The sequence below is a fragment of the Carlito syrichta genome, unplaced genomic scaffold, assembly GCF_000164805.1.
Source record: "Carlito syrichta isolate Samal-C Ts95f unplaced genomic scaffold, Tarsius_syrichta-2.0.1 Scaffold302296, whole genome shotgun sequence".
Classification (NCBI taxonomy): Eukaryota; Metazoa; Chordata; class Mammalia; order Primates; family Tarsiidae; genus Carlito; species Carlito syrichta.
The window spans coordinates 321,014-340,442 of NW_007246392.1; the positions used below are offsets into that span (position 1 = coordinate 321,014).

The window sequence follows — 19,429 nt, forward strand, 5'->3', positions numbered from 1 at the left end:
CTGACAAAGCCTTAACATCCAAGATCCAAGATCTACAAGGAACTTAAATGAACTGAAATGACAAATACAAACAACCCCATTAAAAAGTGGGCAAAGGACGTGAACAGACACTTCTCAAAGGATGACATACAAGCAGCCAACAGACAGATGAAAAATTGCTCAGCCTCACTGATCATCAGTTAAATGCAAGTCAAAACTATAATGAGATACCACCTAGTTGCTATAAGGATAGCTATCATTAATAAGTCAAAAAAACAATAAGTGCAGAGAAAAGGGAACTCTTCAAAACCATTGGTGGGATTGTAAGCTAGTTCAACTTTTATGAAAAGCAGTGTAGTGATTTCTCAACTAAAAATTGAACTCCCAGAGGAACATAAATTGCTCTACCAAAAAGACATTTGCACATGCATGTTTACTGCTGCATTATTCATAATAACAAAAACGTGAAACCAACCCTGTTGCCCATCAGAAGTAGACTAGATAAAGAAAATGTGGTACATATACTTGATGGAATATTATGCAGCCATAAAGAAGAACAAAATCATGGTCTTTGTAGCAACTTCATTGCAATTGGAGACCATCATACTAAGTGAACTATCACAGAAAAAAGGAACTGAATATGACATGTTCTCACTCATAAGCAGGGCCTGAACACTAGTCACATTAGCACAAGGGAGAGATTGGCATTTATTGGGCACTACTAGGGGGGGAAGGTCAACAAATACACCCACAAAAGTGGGAAAGTGGGAGGGGAAAGTGTGACAACAAATGGGTACCTGGTCCACTACTAGGGGCAGTAAGGGCCAGTTGGAAGCCCAAACTTTATCTGCATGCAGCCTACTTATGTAGCAGATCCTCACTTGTACTCCACAACTCTTAAATAAAATGTAAAATAAGGAAAAAATTACAGAGTTGAAAGAATGGACCATTTAATGCTTGTGATAAATATTTTCCAATAGATGTAAAAAATAGTTTTATCACTTCGTATTACCCCTATATTTGTAAAACAATAACGGTTTTGTTGTATGGTTATTAAATTTAACTTTAAAAGATAGGATAGATAAGATAGGATAGAATTGATACATTTTAATTTGCATTTGTTTGAACTACTAAAAATCAAACTATGTGTTTGTAATAGATACATTTTTATATTGAATTTTTTTGGTATTTCCTACTTTTGTGGGTGTGTTTGTTGACCTTACTGTAACTATTGTCATAGATATTTATCTTCCTTTAATTAATTTAATTAACATAAAACCCAACAACATTATTAATAGTGAAAATTCTAGCACAGAGCACTGCTTGGGAAGTGTTGAAGAGAGTATTTTACATGCAACTCTAATTTTGTATAATTTAGACTAACAGCTGCTCTAATAGATAAATCCTAGTTCACAGGGAGCTAACAATAGGAGTTTATTTCTTGCTCATGTCAGAGTCTCATATTAGGCATATTCCATGCAGTCACTTAGGGACAAGAGCTCATTCTGTCCTGTGGCTTTCCTTTCCTCTGGGCCCTCATAATCAGCCATTCCATTCAGTGAGAAGGTGGCAAAAGAGAATAGAGAACAATATGAAAAGGGACCCAAGAACAACTGGAATTCTTTTGCAGGGTCGGTCCTCTGTGGTACACTCAGAATTTGTTTCACCAGATCAGACAGTTAACCAAAGTTTTTATCTGGACGTTTTGAGAAGGTTGCATCACAATTTGTGGAAGAAATGTCTTAGGTTGTGGCAAGCAGGTGACTGGTTCTTTCACCATGAAAATACACCTGCCCACACCGCGCTGAGTGTTCAGCAGTTTTGGGCCAAAAATGGCATGACTGCCGTGCCCCCTCCTCCGTATTCACCCAGTCTCGCTCCAAGTGACTTTTTTTTTGTTTCTCCAGACAAAAAAAGTCCTCAAAGGGAAATGTTTTCAATGTAGAAGAGATAAAACAAAAAATGGCAGAAGCACTAAAAGACATAAAAATTGACAGAACTGTTCAAAAACTGTGTTGAGTAGTGGAAAAAGCATCTCGATAGGTATATTGCATCAAACGGCGAGTACTTTAAAGGTGACTGAAGTTTAAACATGTAAGAATAAATCCACAATTTTTTATAAATAAATTCCATTTTCTTCCCTTATATATGGGAGATTTTTATGTGCTTACATTCCATTGATTAAAACTCAGTCCCATAGCCACAGCTAATTGCAAGGGAGAAAAGAAAAAGGATTTAGTTAACATCTGGCCAGTTTTGCCCAAATTTCCATACTTCAAATAAGAAATCTTTTCATAAAATCTAATTCTGTTCTCAACTTTTATTATTTGAGTATATCTGGGAATAAATTACTCATGTTACTTCAATTATGTCCAGGATTTAAATATGGAATGTAAAATACTAAATATTGGTAAGAGAAGCATAGCTTTTTCATAGACCAGAGTGGTAGGAAAATGACAGTAGACATCAAATAGAAGAGAGGAGAAGTTGTTGGACAAATTGACTTTGACACATAAACAAGTCTTTTTTTTTTTATCAAGTTCTTTTTAAATTTTTTAATTTTTAAAAATAAAGACATAAACAAGCCTTGGGGTGGTAACATTCATTCAGTGTATAAGAAAATTAAATGTACAAGATACTGTAAAAGGAATTTATAAACAATTATACCAATAAGTTTGCTGACTTAATAGAATATTTTAATGAAAAAGTTGCCTATGGATTGATTTAAAAGTTTGTAAAATATATGTGACTATAAAGGTTAATATATAAAATTTATAAAGAACTCATGAAACTCAATATTAGAAAAACAAATTATTTAAAAAATGACCAGAGGACCTGAATAGATGTTTTTTTTCAAAGCAGACATAAAAATGGCTAACAGCTGTGTGAAAAGGTGTTCAGCATTACTCATCATCAGAAAAATGCAAATCAAGACCACTATGAAATATCTACTTATACCCATTAGGGTGGCTATTATCAAAAAAAGCAAGAGATAAGACAAAAAGACAAGAGATCTTGGTGAAGGTGTAGAGAAAAAGGGACCCTTGTATACTGTTAGTGGGTATGTTGATTGGTATAGGCATTCTGGAAAACAGTATGGAGGTTCCTAAACAAATTAAAAATAGAACTATCATATGACCCAGCAATTACTCTTTTGGGTATATACCTAAATGAATTAAGATTAGTATCTCATAGAGATGTTTGCATTCCCATGTTCATTGCAGCATTATTCACAATAGCCTAGATATGGAAATAACCTAAGTGTCCTATACTGTTGATAGATGAACAGAAAAATAAACTTTGATTACATATATACTATGGAATATTCTTCAGTCTTACAAAAGGGACATTCTGCCATTTGCCACACATGGATGAACCAGGAGAACATTGTTATGTGAAATAAGACACAGAAAGAAAAATATTGCATTCTCATATGTGGAATCTTAAAAACTATATTTGAATATACAGAGAATAAAACAATGTTTACCAGGGGGCAGTGGTGGTGTGGAGAGAAATGGAGAGATGTAGATAGAAGAATACAAAGTAGCACATATGTAGGATGAACAAGCCTAGAGATCTAATGTACAATGTGAAGACTTATTATATTTGGAATTTTTGCTGAGTAGATTGTAGCTGCTCTTGCCACACAAACAGAAAATGGATAACTATGTGAGAATGGATATGATAATTTGCTTCACTATAGTAACCATTTTGAGATATATATATCATAGTGTATACTTTAAATTTATACGACATAATCTATTGAAAAACATTAACTAAAAGAAACACACAAAAATATTTTAGGTCTTTTTCTTGTTTCTACCTATGCAGGTGATTAAAGTATACAGTGAAGATGAAACTAGCAGGGCTTTAGACGTACCCAGTGACATAACCGCCCGTGATGTTTGTCAGCTGTTGATCCTGAAGAATCATTACATTGATGACCACAACTGGACCCTTTTTGAAAACCTGCCTCACATAGGTCTAGGTAAGAATACAGAATCATTGTCTTACATTGTTTTTCTGTTTCTTGTTCAATTCCTTCTTGAACACCAGTAATTTTTAGATTTTGTTTTTTGAGGTTTTTTTTCTGTATCTTTTGGTGAGCTTCAATTCTTTTTTTTCTTTTCTGTGTATTTTCAAATCATCTATCTTGAGCTCAACTGATTTTTTCCCTCTGCTTGGTTTATTCTACTGTTGAGAGCCTTTTATAAATTTTATAGTTCAGCAAATGCATTTTTCAGTTCCAAGATTTCTGTTTGATTTTTAAAAATTATTTCAATCTCTTTGTTAAATTTCTCTGATAAGTTTCTGAGTTGCTTTTCTGTGTTATCTTGACGATCCCTGAGTTTTTAAAAAACTACTATTTTGAATTCTTGGCCAGAGTACTCACATATTGCCACCTTGTCAGGGTCAGTTTCTGGTTTCTTGCTTTGTCTGACTAAGGAGATCATGGTTCCCTGTTTGCTACTGTTTCTTGTAAACTTATGTCTTTGTCTTTGCATTGAAGGATTAGTTATTTATTCTAGTCTTTTTTTTTTTGGTCTGGCTTATTTTATTTTTTTACTGGATATATTTGCTTAGAGATTCTTAACCACTAGGTCACTGTTTCCTTTTTGACTTTAGGTGACTCCTTAATCTCAGATTCACATTGGCTCTAGTATAGACCAGAGTGCTGTCCTTCCCTAATGGGAGAGGTCCTAAAGGGACTATCCTAGCAGTGTGGGGAAGCTGGCTAGTAATTTAAATTAGTGCTCAGGGACCTGTAAGAGAAACCTCCTACAGTGTGGTACTGATGAACAGCCACTCTGATTTGGCATCTCCTTGGGTCAAGTTACAGAGCAAGAGCTTCTAGGACTAGGAATGGTAGTCACACCTCTCCTCTTTGTCAATGACTGTCCTCAGGGATATTTTTCTCTTTAAGCACTTGCAACGCTTCCTGTAAATTAAGGAAGGATAGATCTCCTGCCTGGGAACCCAAACTTTTGGGGTAGCTGGTTGTCCACTTTCATTTCACCTTTCCTGGAGGCCAGAAGTCTGAAATCAGCATCTGTGGGTTGAAATCAAGGTGCTGGCAATGACGTGCTTTCTCTGGAAGTTCTAAGGGAGAATTTGTTCCTTGCCTCTTCTAGCTCTGTTGACTGCCAGCATTCCTTGGCTGTTACTGCATCACCTAATCTCTGCCTCTGTGGTCACATTGGTTTCTTCCCTTCTATCTGTGTCAAGTCTCACTCTTTCTTATAATAATAGTAACATTTAGTGCCTACCCAGGTAATCCAGGATAATCTCCTCATTTCAAGTTTCTCAATTTAATCATATCTGCAGTCCTTTTTTGTTTGTTTGTTTTTGGTCATATAAGATCACATTCACAAGTTTTAGGAATTAAGGTGTGGTTATCATTTGAAAGTTATTATTTAACCTGCCATAAGCCTTTTTTATATGTTAAAAAATTCTGATAATAAATCATCAAAATCATTAACAATGATTTATCAGTGACAGCTTTATTAATTCTTTCATTTGTTTCAAGAATTGTGAGATAATTTTGTACATAATCATTAGAGTCTTTAGGTTACTAACATAGCTGCCCATGTATAAAATCATCCATTTGTTTGGTGCATTTGACGGTTTATACTCCAGAAAAATGTGCCCAAGTAAGGTTCAGTTCAGATGAGAAGTCTGCATTTCTCTTACTAGATGGAATTTAACAATGATGTTGGAAGAAAAGATGTGTTCTTAGAAAGATTCATTTTTTAAAGATTTTGGAAAATGGTTTTTCTTAACACTACCTGCATTCCCTGAACGATTTAGAATGTGTTTGTATTTCCAATTTGACAACTATAGTCCTAGGACACGTCAGAACCTCAGGAAGGAGGTAGAGTGAAGCCTGTGGAAAAGAAGCTAGGGTTCTTCCAAAGTCTGCCCAGTTGATAGTTGGTGAGTTACAGCAGTACTAGCTGATCTTGACAGCTCAGCAAAGATAGTTATGAACCTGCCAAGAAATCCTGATTTTGAAGGTATGTAATACTGGCCAATATGACTTGCTGTCTCATCTTCTAGGGTGGAGAAAAGCTCAACAAATATTTTCTTCATTGCCATTTGTGACTAACTTAACTCCTATTCATGATCATTAATCTCCCAGAAGTATGGTGTTAATTCTCAGTAGATATCTACTGCATTTCAAATTATTTCATTTACAGGTACTGCTGAGGATTCTGCTCTTAATTAGCATAATATATCATTATAGTATTTTTTTTTGTTGTTGTTGTTGGAGTCTCACTCAGTCGCCCAGACTGGAGTGCAGTGGCCGCTCCCGGCCACCGCAGCCTTGACGTGCTGGGCTCCGGCAATCCTTCCGCCTCAGCTTTCCGAATAGCCGGAATTACAGGCATGTGCTACCACACCCAGCTGATTTTTTTTTTTTTTTAATTTATTGTAGAGATGAGGTCTCGCTGCCCAGGCAGGTCTCGAACCTGCGGGCTCAGGCAGTCCACGCACCTCAGCCTCCCAAAGGCGTGGGATTATAGGCTGAGCCACTGAGCCCGGTTCATTATAGTATTTTACTATAAAATTTTTCTTTTGGGGGGAATTTGAAAACTTTTTCTGGTTATAGTTGCTATAGTTTATCTCTAACAAGTAGCTTTGAAGTTTACTAATAAAAATCTACTTTGCAAATCAAGTTGCAGTTTTTACTGAGAACTGCATGTTATTTATAGTAAAGAATAAATTTGATCTACATAGTAAATTTAAATTTGTAGGCTTCAAATATAAATGTATTTCTTCATTGCTGTATTTTCTAGAAACTGCTGAAATTAAATTAAAAATGTGAAGATATTCGCATGACTTCATCAACCATGCATTAGACAAAAGCCTATGAGAAAGAATTTTAATTACAGAGCTTTCTTGTATTTTTTAAATGTTTTTTCACTCAGATTATGTATTTAAACAGAACAAATGAAAATATTAATTCTACACAAATACAAAAATGTATTAGATTTAACAGATGCCAGTTCTGTATGTAACATTATAAAAGGAGAATAATCACTACTGAGATGCTGTGGGCTTCCTTAACATCAAATATAAACAGATATGCCTTTGAAATAGTTTGTGTTTTTGTTTGCTTTGCTTTTTGCATAGCTTATGAATACTCATGCAATATCTATTCAATCTAATGGTGATATTAAGTAATATTTTTTCTATTTGCATATTACAATGAATGAGTTTTTTTCTCCTTAACTATGATATGCAGCTGCACATGTTCTTTTAAATAGAATGAACCACACTTTTACTTGTAAGTCCTTTGTGAGTGCAACTGATATAAAGAACCAAATAACAAACTATTTGCCAAAACTTTGGCGACCAGCTAGTCAGCTCTGCATATTGTTCAGGAGATAGCCTTGACCTCTTTTGGCCAAAACAATGAATTTTCAATGAGTAGAATTCTAAAAGAAAGGGCATAGTATCTACTATTTTAAAATGTGTTTTTAAATATTCATAAAATAATTCAGCTCATCGTGAATAACTGAAAAATAAAGATGTCAATAAATAAACAAAATTATTCATAATTTCACAACACTGGGCTAATTTCTTTCTTTTTGTTTTTAAGATTGGAAAATAAAGTTTATTTAGAAAGTGAATTAGAGAGAGAGGAGATTCACCTCCAAGGTAGGGGAGGTGGCCAAGCTTAGGTAAAAGCATAGTGGCCATACCCAATGAACACATGACCTGGCCAGAGTTTAACAAAAGCAAGGGCCAACACTGAGCTAATTTCTATTAGCATTAAAAATTCCGAATTAGTTTCACTATTTTAACATAATCACTATATGTATGAACTTTTGGCGACTACCTTTTTTTTTTCTTTTGTGCACTTAAAAATACATCTTGAGTGCTTTTAGGGTTTTTTTTTTTTTTTTTTTTTTGAGTTGGAGTCTCACTCTGTCATCCAGACTGGAGTGCAGTGGCCGCTCCCGGCCACTGCAGCCTCGACCTGCTGGGCTCCAGCGATCCTTCCGCCTCAGTCTTCCAGTAGTTGGAACTACAGACGTGCACTACCATGCCTGGCTAATATTTTGATTTATTGTAGAGATGAGGTCTTGCCAAATTGCCCAGGCAGGTCTCGAACCCGCAGGCTCAGGCAATCCACTCACCTCAGCCTCCCAAAGCGCGGGATTACAGGCTGAACCACCGAGCCCAGCTGTTTTTAGCTTTTACTTATCACTTTACAGATTCCACAAAAATGAGGAACTCCCCTTCATTTCCCTGGCTGTTTTTTCCTAACAGTTTAGCAAATATTTGTTGACAGTTTTGTACCAAACCTATTCCTGTTGTAGATCCTGAAGATGTGCATTGCTCTTGTGAGTTTGCATTCTAGTGGGAAGAGAAAGACAAGAAACAAAGGACTAATATTTGATATCTCATAGGAGATGATAAGCTCTGGGGAGGGAAGGCAGACGGGAAGTGGGACAGTGAAGTGCTGGGGGTGGACTGGAGATGTGCTTTAAAGAAAAGCTTCAGGGAAGGCCTCACTGACAGGGGGAGGTTTGAGTAGAGACTGAAGCACACAGCCAGTTGGCCATGGAAGATTGTTCTGGGCAGGAGAACAGCAAGTGGAAAAGCCTGGCTTGTGTTTAGGAAGCAGCCCAGAGCCCAGCGCACCTGGACTAGAGTCAGTAAGGGAGCAAGAGAGGATCATCATGTCAGGTCTCATATGCCAGGGAGTGGGCCTGGTGTTTACACTGAGGGATAGAAGAAGCAATGGGAGGTCTTTGAGTCAGAGAGCAATATGATCTTAGTTTTTAAAGTATGCTACTAAGGAGACCAGAATTCAAGTTTTGACCTTTTGAGGGCCAAGCAACTTGTTTTGCTTTTACATCAAACCACCAGTGGCTCCCTGGAACGATCCTCGTTTGTCTTGCATTTCTGCTCAGTGTACCTACTCTCATTGTACCATCTTCACATACAGTAAAAATCTGTTTTTGCAATTTTGTGTTTGTGAGATTCTGAGGTCTTATAAGCAAGAGCATTTTGACTTATTGGACAGATGAGAGTTGATGGCTTTCTGCATTTTAATTCACCTTAATGACCAAGATAAGCTTAGGAGAGTTTGGAAACATCCTGTGTTGTTAATAGATATGCTACTATTGTTGCGCCTGGTCCATTAAACCGCATCACAAATTACTAAAGTCAGAAGGGGGAATACTTGAAATTTAAAATCAGTAGGTTCATGGAACCTAAAGTCCATTTTCAGTGACAAAGAAAACATCAATCTTATTAGTATTTTCAATAAGAATGCATGTGCGTGATAGTCACTATTAATGTACATACAGTGAGCATTTTAATATCAATTTTACATGAATGAATCCAAAGACTCAGTGATGAAATAAATACCTTATAAGTGCCTTTGGGACATGTGACACTATGCTTTCTTCTATGCAGAGAATCATATGCCCTGACTTCCTGAGCTTTTGAGGAGACACGGTGTCCTGGTGGTACACATAGGCTGGAAATGGGAAATATTTAGCTAGCAAAGAGTGGGAGGTATAGGGTTAAACATTGCACAGATCTAGGTTCCATCAGATTCTAGTGCATTTTCTACCGAAGCAAGTTGATTTCTGTTCATTCTAATAGTTCATGCAAATGTTCTTGGGATTCTGTTGTTTGTCTGTTTACTCTATATCTGTCTCTCAAGAATGATATGATTTAAAATTTGAACTCCCAAGAACACTTTCAGATAAACTTTCCTTACTCACATAGTATTGAGATTACAAAGACTGAACTGAGCCAAGCTGGTTCACTTTATAGCAGAGCCAAATATTATTTATTTTGGCTGAGCCAGATGATCATGTTGTAAATTACCTGGTCTTGAATTTTTACATAATTTGATTGGCAATATTATGTTTGGAACTTCGAATAAAATGTCATATTCCATATCCTCGCCCTATAATTTTAATATGTGCTGCTAAGATTTGCAGAGTATATCATTGAAAGGCAGCTAAATATTCTGATTTTGTTATGAATCTCTGAATTGCCTGATTTTGGATATTTTGATATGGTTCTAGTTGCACAAACAGATTTATAGACATTGAATATAAGATGTAACTATGTTAACTGAAGTTTCTTTTTCTCACAATGTAGTAAACTAGGTTTTGCAGCCGGTGTGCTTTGCTTCACAGCCACTGGATGTCACCATAGTTTCCCAGATGGAGTCCTCTGCTTTTATAATCAGTGTCAGAGGAGGGTGGGAGGAAACTTCAGCTTTAAGTCCTCTGACAGTCAATGGGATCCATGTTTATCTTGCTTCCGTTTTGATTTCTAATTGAAGCAATGGCATTTAACACAATACCATAAGTACATATCTATAGCTTTCTCAGGAAGATAAGTTAATTGTATTTTAGTATCATTGCTAGAGACAGCTGAGATTTCCATTGTGAATATCATTGTGGAGTGGCTTTAATAAGCAAAATGAATGACTGGAGGCTTTTAATGAACTCATTTTAATGTATGCAACTGGACTCACGTGGTTGCCTTAAGACAGAAGCAATGCACGGTGGCAGTGAGAGAACGGTTCATAGTCTCCTGCTTGGAAGCTGCTCCTTCTGTTTTTTTTTTCCCCTTGCAAAGGAGGCACAAGTGTTTTTCCTATTGTCTGGAGCTGATATGTAGTTGGACTTTCTGTGCTATTTATAACCTACCAGCCATCAGAGTTGTGACTATTCTCTTCCCTAGTAGAAGCAATTGTGAAGTTTTGGGGACCTGTGGCACTGTGCATCCCTCTGTACAGAGAACTGTGTGCCTTGACCTCTTGAGCTTTGAGGAGACATGGTGTTCTGGAGGAACACATAGACAGGAAATGGGAATTACTTAACTAGCAAAGAGTGAGAAGTATCCATAACTAAATCTGCTGCCTGATTCAACTGATTTTTTCCTTCTATGTATTTTCATAGCTGTGGCTACATGAGTTCAGGTCCTGTCTCCTTAGATATTATGTTACCTCAAAACAGCCTGTCTCCTTAGATATTATATTACCTCAAAACTGGCCCTCTTGCCTCTGGTTGTACCAAGGTTATCTGTCTGAATGCAGACCTGACTCTCTTGCATTCAGGTCCAAGGTCCTTTGTGGGATTTATAGCATCTTGTGACCTGTCCACCACTCATATCTGCAGCCTTGTGTCTCACCCCTCCCTCCTTTTAGTTTATGCATTTGAGAAATCCCTGCAGATTCCTGCATATACTATGATTTCTGTTCAGTGTCCTTGCGTATGCTGTTCAGATTCACAGGAAGCCCTTTCCTGTCCATTTTTACCTGGCTAACTGCTATGCATTTTCCAAGGCTGTTATTTTTGTTAAATATGGCAGGGAAGTATAACCCCTGACCCTTTCTTTAAAATACCTGTGAAAACAAAATAAAGATGAAAACTCTCAGCTGTCCAGGCTGACTGACAGCTAACCTAGTGCCACTATCTGGAGAGAGTGGAGAGGGAAAAACAGCTGGAGGCTTCCCACGTTTAGCCTTGTGAAGTCATCACCCTTTCCATCTGAGAGCAGCGGGGGAGACACAGCTGCCTCCTCCACATGCCTAGACCCTCAGCACAGACAACTGCTGCTGCACCAGTGACGTTCCTTGAGATGATCTAGATGCTTACTGGCAACACCCATTCTCATACATCCCTTAGGAAACTGCAAATCCTGAAAACAACAGAGAGGTACAGGAAGCACTAGGAGTGTTAGTGATGAATTGTGTCCTGGAAGGTGATGCTTCCACAGGTCATGCTATAGAAATCAGTAGTGTGGACAAGATTTAGATATAAGGCTGTTCAAAGTGGATTATTTACAATGTCAATTACCTAGAAAAGTAAAACCTAATTTTCCTATAATAGGAAAATGTTATAAATTATAGTATATCCATAGGATGTCATGTTATGCAGATTTTGATTATATTTTTGCTCTTCCTTTGAAGACTGAGGTGGGCAAATATAAAATTATGATGATAGTTGAATAAAAGCAGTGTATAAATACATCGTGTCCTTATTTTATTAAAAAATACATACATACAATCATATAGACCCAGAGAAAAAGACAAGAAGGGAATATTCTGAAGGGTTAGACTCTTTCCTGATTGATAGTTCCTGGTTTAAAGGTGTATTGTGATTGTCAGTTATAAAATTTTATTTAATGGAAGTGTATTGTTTTAGCAATCAGAAAAATAGAAATAAACATAATTCTTAAAAATTTTAAAGATATTTAAAAATATTTAGTTCAGACATTTTTCTAATGTCCCAAGTCGGCAAAGTATCCATCTTCTTTGCTGCTGTAATATTTTCTACAACTATTTTAATAGCGATCATATTATTAAAATTAGACAGTAATTCCATGAGAGCTGGGACTTAGTGTATACCCACATCTTTGTAGCCCAGGGTCTAAAAACCAATACACATACTTTTAACTAGATTGTTCTAAACTGTAAGATATTTATATCAAATAATTCAAAGGATGGATTATAAAGTACACAGAAGGAATAGTCTTGAAAAAGACTCCAAAGAAATCACATGCCATGCTCAGATGGAAATTTACTCTGAGTTTTTAAAGCAGGCATTGAGTAACTTTGAATTTGTGAAAGCAGTTTCTAAGCTCTTCAGATATTTACCCAGTCAGCTTGAGGTAATATACATGTAAGCATTTTGTGTAAAAATAAGACTTTCTATGACTATAAGATGTGATTGTTGGATATGGTTAAATGAAGACTATTTTGAATGGCTGAAGAATAAATTGCAGGGTCTTTATAGCCATCAAGCTGAAGTATCACAATTTTCTTATTATGGCACTTAGGGAGCTGAATCTGGGGATAGCAATTTTCTGGGGTATTCTGCTGGTATTAAGTAGTATTCTTAGGTTAAGGAACCTTTTATAAATTGAGCCCTGTTTTATTCTTTGCTTCTCCAGTGTTTGTTTTGCGTGGTGAAAGGCTGTTTATTTTTATCTGAAAATTAGACTGACAAAATGTATGTTGTTTCTACCCAGTACACAGGAGTACAAGGAACATTTGTCTTCTGGAGTTTCCTGTAACATAGGTATACAAAGAATTGTTTTCTGGGAGAATTAGAGGTAAAAGCCACTTTTGTTTCTTCTCTTATCAAGTGATGAGAAGAGTGGGGACTCAGGTTTCTATTTGAGCTCCACACTGTACTTTGAGTAGATGCAGTGAAGAAATCCAGGCAGAAGGTCACGGGTGAGCACTTTCCATTCTTGGAGGATTGAGGTTTTTTTAAAAGACTTTGAAGTTCAATCAACAGTTTTATAAGAAACTTTTTCTTTTCTTTGTTTCCTTTCTTTTTTTAAGAAAACGTTTTTGAAAATTAGAAAACAGAATTACATTTCTTTCTATTATCATAAGACCTTGCTGATCTATTAGAAACAAACAAACAAAAACTTAAACAATGTGAAGCTTTTGTTTTAAGAAAAGATTTTAAGCTCTTTTTGAGGCTTTTTTTATTCTTCCTTTGGGGTTGCTAATTTAAGAGATCTCTCCTATTTTTCTACCTACTTATAAGTGGTATTTAACAATTATAATTCACTTTTCAATGCCTGAAAATAACTTCAGGAAATTTCTTTGTAAATAGACTTGCATCAGTGAAGTTTTAATAACATATTCTAATAGAGTATTCTAAATTGACTTTATTATAAAGTTTAAAAAATAAGGTCTTTAAAATTATAATGATGAATTTATGTGAAAACTGTGTGGAATCATTTCTCAAGTGGTAACTCAAAAAGTACCTGAGTTCATATATTTGTATAACTACATTATAAATAACTTAGTGGAATTACCTAGTTGGTTAAAATTTGTTTGGTAGAAGAAGAGTCCAGAGAAAGTTTCTTGAAGGCCCTCTGGTATAGCGTTTTGCTGTTTTGCCTTTTCTTAGGACTTAATAATGATGTTTTGGCTAGGCCTAGACAAAAGAAAGCTGGTCTTCAGCAATTTCCCACTTCCCCTTTCAGCACTTTCCTTTTCCTCAGAAAGTAATCCATCTAGGCAGGTTTTATCTTCGTGTTGAAATTTCTGCTTATTAAACTTTGTATTTAGTTAGATATCTGCATTAAAAAATAAATATTAATTTTCTGTAAGATGTGATTAACTGATAATCAATGATGCCTTCCAGGGTTATTTGGGTTATTGTAGCATTAATCTTTAACATAATGAGATTGGTTGGGGAAGGCATACAACAGTGCATCTAAATTGGAATGGTGATGTATAGATGTAAAATTATTATGTTTATAATATAATTTTAAAAAATCAGATTCTGTAATGAGAAAGTTTGATCTTCATTACTGGGATAGTATATAAGGTAGAAAATTGTAGCCGCATTCAATCCCTTGACTTTTATTTGCTTTTGTAATATGTTATCTGAATTTTCAATAGAAGAGTACTAGAACTCTCTCTTCTTTGAAGGAATGGAAAGTGTGTCTTTGGCTTTCTCACATATTCTCTAGCTTTTGATGACTTACCAGAACATTTTAATGCTAGTAATTGCATTATTCAAACATTTGGTCTTATAATTCTGTGACATTTTCTGTAACTATTTTATCGTTTATTTCTTTTTTTCTAGACTGGTATTCTGGCTATTGTTTGCATGTAGTCCACAAAACTGACTAGATTCCATTCCACTTCTTGGCAACTATACATATTACACTAGTTCTTTAGTTCCACATTTTTTTTAAGATTGGAAAATATATTTTATTTAGAAAGTAAATTAGAGAGAGAGAAGAGAGAGGAGGTTCACCTCCCCAAAGCAGGGAAGGGGGCCAAAGCTTAGGAAACATGGCAGTGGCCATAGCTCAAAGAGTACATGGACACACTAGAGTTTAGAAAAGCAATGGCAAATGGCTACATCAGGTTGAATCCTTTTAATGTTAGGTAATAGACAGCAGGCAGATGGGTGGGCTAGTAACATGATTGCTGCCATGGTGATGGGGTCTGTGTCATGAAGGTCATGAAAAGCTGATGAGGTTAGCTTGTCTACAAAACAAACGGGGAGGGGGTTGTAAAACAATTGTAAATACCTGCCTATGAGAAACCAGTTCTGTCCTTGGCTAGTGATTAGAGGTTAAATTAAAGTGAACTGCTAGAAAAGCATGACAAAGCTAAGCAGTGTTAAAATGGCTGCTCATTAGGTATATTAACTCCATCTTATGTCCTTTCATTTCCCCCTCTTGTTATTTTAAAATATTCTTATTTGTACCTGGGAACAGGGATGAAGGTCAGTCTTCTCTTACTGCTTCCTGCTGAATAGGGGTGTAGAGACGTCCCTACCTGTCTAGAATAAGAGGAAGGGAGGAGAGGACAGGAGCCAATGGAGTTGTTAAGTATTTTTAATCTCTGAATACAAAGCATGGTACACAAGTGTATACGATTTAAATTAATACTACTATAATAAAGGTCATCATAGCTGGTGTTACAACATATTAAGGCTTTGATGTCTGGTAAAATGTAGATCGTTACCCCAGTGGGCTCAACACCCACTACAAGAGTTCAGGCAGTTTTAACTTGGTACCAGTGAATTTCTGAGTCAATATGTGTATGTCCTTGCAGCTTGTCTTTAAGTTTCTTTGGGCTTTGTGTTAAGAATTATAGACACTTATAAGGGGTTTGTTAATAATGATTTTAACAAAGAAATACAGCTACTTTGAGAAAGTCTAAAGAAAAAAATGGAAAACATTAGTTTGGAGACATATAGTTAAGTTGTAGTTTAAATTGTAGGAAATAATAATGAACAAAAGAATTTAAAACAGGTAACTTGGGCAAAAGAAAACTGTCCCTTGTTTTTTTACAATAGGTCTGATATACCTTCACAATGATTTATATGCTAAAGAGGGTGGAGTCCAGGTAACCTCTCCTAAGGAGATAGAAGATTGACATTTCTCTGCTTTTGATGGGAGTAGGGGGGTGGTATTGGCCTTCCACCTTGACAGGGAAATATTACCTTACAGTTTAACAAAAATAATTAGTAATACTTTATTTATTTAAAATTTTTATTTTAAAGATGTGGGGTACAATTCAGGTTTATGTATACAAATGTTCATTATGCAGACACCCTTGTTGATGAGGTATACCCCCCTTCCCTCCTTCCCTGGCAGTTTCCCACTACTGCCGATCCCACCCCACTACCCCCGACAGTTTCCCATTATTACCGATCCTTTTCTTGTAGTATTACAATAATTGTTGAAGGTCCACGTATGAGTGAGAACATGTGATACTCAGTTCTTTGTTTCTGTGATGGATCATTCAGTATTATAGACTCTAAGTCCATCCAAGTTGCTGTGAAATTCATAATTTTGTCCTTATTTGTGGCTGCATAATATTCCATTATGTATATGAACATTAGTAATATAAACAAAAAAGTTATTTTGTTATGCATCCTATACTAAATTAATAATCCTTATGCTTGGAAAGAGATTTTAAAGTTGTTAGCAATTTGGCACTGAAAAACACTATAGGCTGATGATAAATTACAGGGTGTGACTGAGATACCATTTTAAGCTTTAACAATGAACGTGGTTTACAAAAGCAATTTATTGGTCTGTAGGCAGTTCAGGAAGAGGGTGTGGAGAAGGTGTGGCTTCTGATGGCTTTGTTTCTTATACCACCCCAGAAAGACTGAATTGAGAATCTGAAGTGTTTAAGTATTAAAAGTTTTAAAAGCACAATGTTTTAACATAACACAGGATTACAAGCCATTGTAAAAGTTATTTATTTAGCCAAAGTGATAGTCCAAAGATTTTGAAAAGTAAAAAAAACTTCACTTTTTAATAGAGGAGATTTTAAACAGGAAAAACCAAGAAATGTGGGGGGTGCTAACTGAATTTGTCTCTCTTCCCCCAGCCCCCGTTGTTTATAGAAGAAAGTTCTTTTGGAGATTGTTAATTAAGAGGCTTGTGTTTTGGTCTTTTATTTTTTTTGAGTTGGAGTCTCACTCTGTCGCCCAGACTGGAGTGCAGTGGCCGCTCCCGGCCACCGCAGCCTCGACTTGCTGGGCTCAGGCGATCCTTCCGCCTCAGCCTTCCAAGTAGCTGGAACTACAGGCGTGCGCTACCATGCCCGGCTAATTTTTGATTTATTGTAGAGATGGGGTCTCGCCTGCCCAGGCGGGTCTCGAACCCACGGCTCAGGCAATCCACTCACCTCAGCCTCCCAAACGCGTGGGATTACAGGCTGAGCCACCGAGCCCGGCTGTGTTTTGGTCTTTGAGTAGCATTTTAGCCTAGCATTAGTGTAGATATTAATGGTAAATTCATAGAAATAACTAAATTTTTTTGTAAACTCTATTGTTCACAGAATTTCTTTCACACATTTCTTTCCACAAACCTTCCACATACCATTTTTGACATACTCATACCAGTTATCGACATGCTTGAACCTTCTATTTTTGTTCTATACTTTCTTTCCTTTAAATAACCAGCCATTTTATTATAGGGCAAAATGTACCATACAAGATCCTTTCTTATGCAAAATTATTCTCTTTCCTTTTATCCTTGCTTACCAAAAACATAGCTTTTATACCAACAACTTTCTTTAAACCTTTCCTTTGCTTTCTGGTTTCTTTCTTTTACCTTTTTATAAATAACTTTTTACATTTAAACTTTAATTAATCTTTAGTAACTTTTGATTAAGATAAGGCTGTATGATTCCAACATGGATGCTTAGGACCAAATGGCTGGCACCTGTGTTAATTAAGAAATTAGTTTGCTTTCCAGTGCCCTAGTATTCACCTGAGGTTTGTTGGGGTGATGGTGAGCTAGTGCCAGGCACTTTAACAGATTTTTCAGGCCTCCTTAGTGGCCACCATTTCTGAGCCAGGTGTTCTCCCATTTCTTCAGAAGAGAGCATGCCTGCTTTTTTTTTTTTAAGTAGGTTTTATTATTGAGAGGACAGAAAAGCTCCCCGAGTGGAAGGGAACCTAAGGTGTTGTCCTGTACCTGCTTTTTAATGGCTCTGTTCCTGCACACTGGACAAGGTCCAGGAAGTTTAGGCCTCTTTGGGACAGCTATTCTCCTAGTGCCCCGGCAGATTGTACCCATGCAACAGACACTATTCCCTTAGCAGTTTTGTTCTTACCAGGACTATGTTGGGCAGTTGTAGTTTTGTCACTAATGGCGACTGCCAGTTGGGATGCCTCTTTTGGCCCTCAGGTTCTACTGCCCTCCATGTTGGTACCCTGTTGTTTCTCTAATGTCTTAGCTGAAAAAAAAAACCTCAAAAGTTTTTCTTTAAATAGCTATACATGTGAAAATTTGACCATTTCTCTGTAATGGTCTTGTGGCAGGATGCGGCAGATGTTCAAATATATTTCTTGTATGACTAAGTGAATAAACACAGAAACACACGTAGCTACTTCGGGATCAGCAGTTGGCCTCATGGCAATCACCTGGGATGACAAAATGTCTCCCACTAACCCTGTGGCAGGAAGGGGGGTTGGTAGCAATTAAAGGTATTTCCTTTTGAAAGGCAAGCTACAACTTTAAAGACCCGCTAGGCACCAGGCAGGTTTTGTTTAAGAATGGCCAAATGGCCCAGAGACTGGCCACTTCATGGAAATGCAAAAGAGTAACTAATTCACAGACTTATCCAAAACCCCTCTTCTGAAGTTGATGGTTTACAACTGGCAGTTCCTGAAAAACCATTTGTTCTTTGAAAAATCTGATTTTTCTGAGTACAACCTTGTAAGATTTCAAAGGAAATATGTAATCACTCAACACGACCCCCTCCCTTACCTAAACAAGGGGTGTAAGACCCCACTTCTCTTGTTCTGGGGTGCTTGATTTGGGCGCATTAGCTCCTCAGGCCCGCTGGGATGGCCAGCGTAATAAAGTGCCACTTCCTATAATAGTCTCGGTGTCACGATCTCTCTATTTTTCCTGCTACAGTCTGATGTAAAACCCTTTAGAGTGAACAGACCATGTGGGTGTGAAATTATCTGTTCCTACTTATTTCCAATTATGAACAGGCAAATTGAAAAAAAAAACTTTAGCAAGACTGACCTAACAAATGCTGGTGTTATCTAGCACCAATGCTTCAGCACATGGTAAAGTTGGAAGATTTTACTAGCGCACTATCATCTGGTTTGGAAAAGCAGATTAAAAATGACAATAGGCCTTTTTTTTTTAAATTAGTTTACGGGATTAGTTAACATGTGATCCCTTCACTATTGTCTGGAAAGAGGGTTGATAGTCCCAGTTTAGATTTAATTAGAGAGAGATTTATCATAGAAGAAACATGAACTTTAGTCACGTGTGGCGCAGAAAGGTGGGGGTGGGGAAGGCAGGCATGTGGTTTGTGATTTGACTTTGCTGTAGCTAGTAGGGCTGCCACGGCATGTTATCAGGCAGCGGGGGAGAGGGAGATGAGGGAAGAGGCTAGGGATGGTGGTAGCAGCTGTTAGTGCCCCCTCCACCCCCCCCCCCC

The 19,429-nt window shown here is 36.8% G+C and overlaps 1 protein-coding gene across 2 annotated transcripts in view; it reads left to right on the forward strand.

The window, feature by feature from the left end:
* GRB14 (growth factor receptor bound protein 14) overlaps nucleotides 1-19,429 on the forward strand; it is a 135,092-nt gene that overhangs the window by 79,251 nt on the left and 36,412 nt on the right. For both annotated transcript variants that reach the window (XM_008056235.1, XM_021711436.1), the window contains one exon: nucleotides 3,811-3,967. In XM_008056235.1, the coding sequence (XP_008054426.1) occupies nucleotides 3,811-3,967 (157 nt within the window). The remainder of the gene's footprint in view (nucleotides 1-3,810; nucleotides 3,968-19,429) is intronic.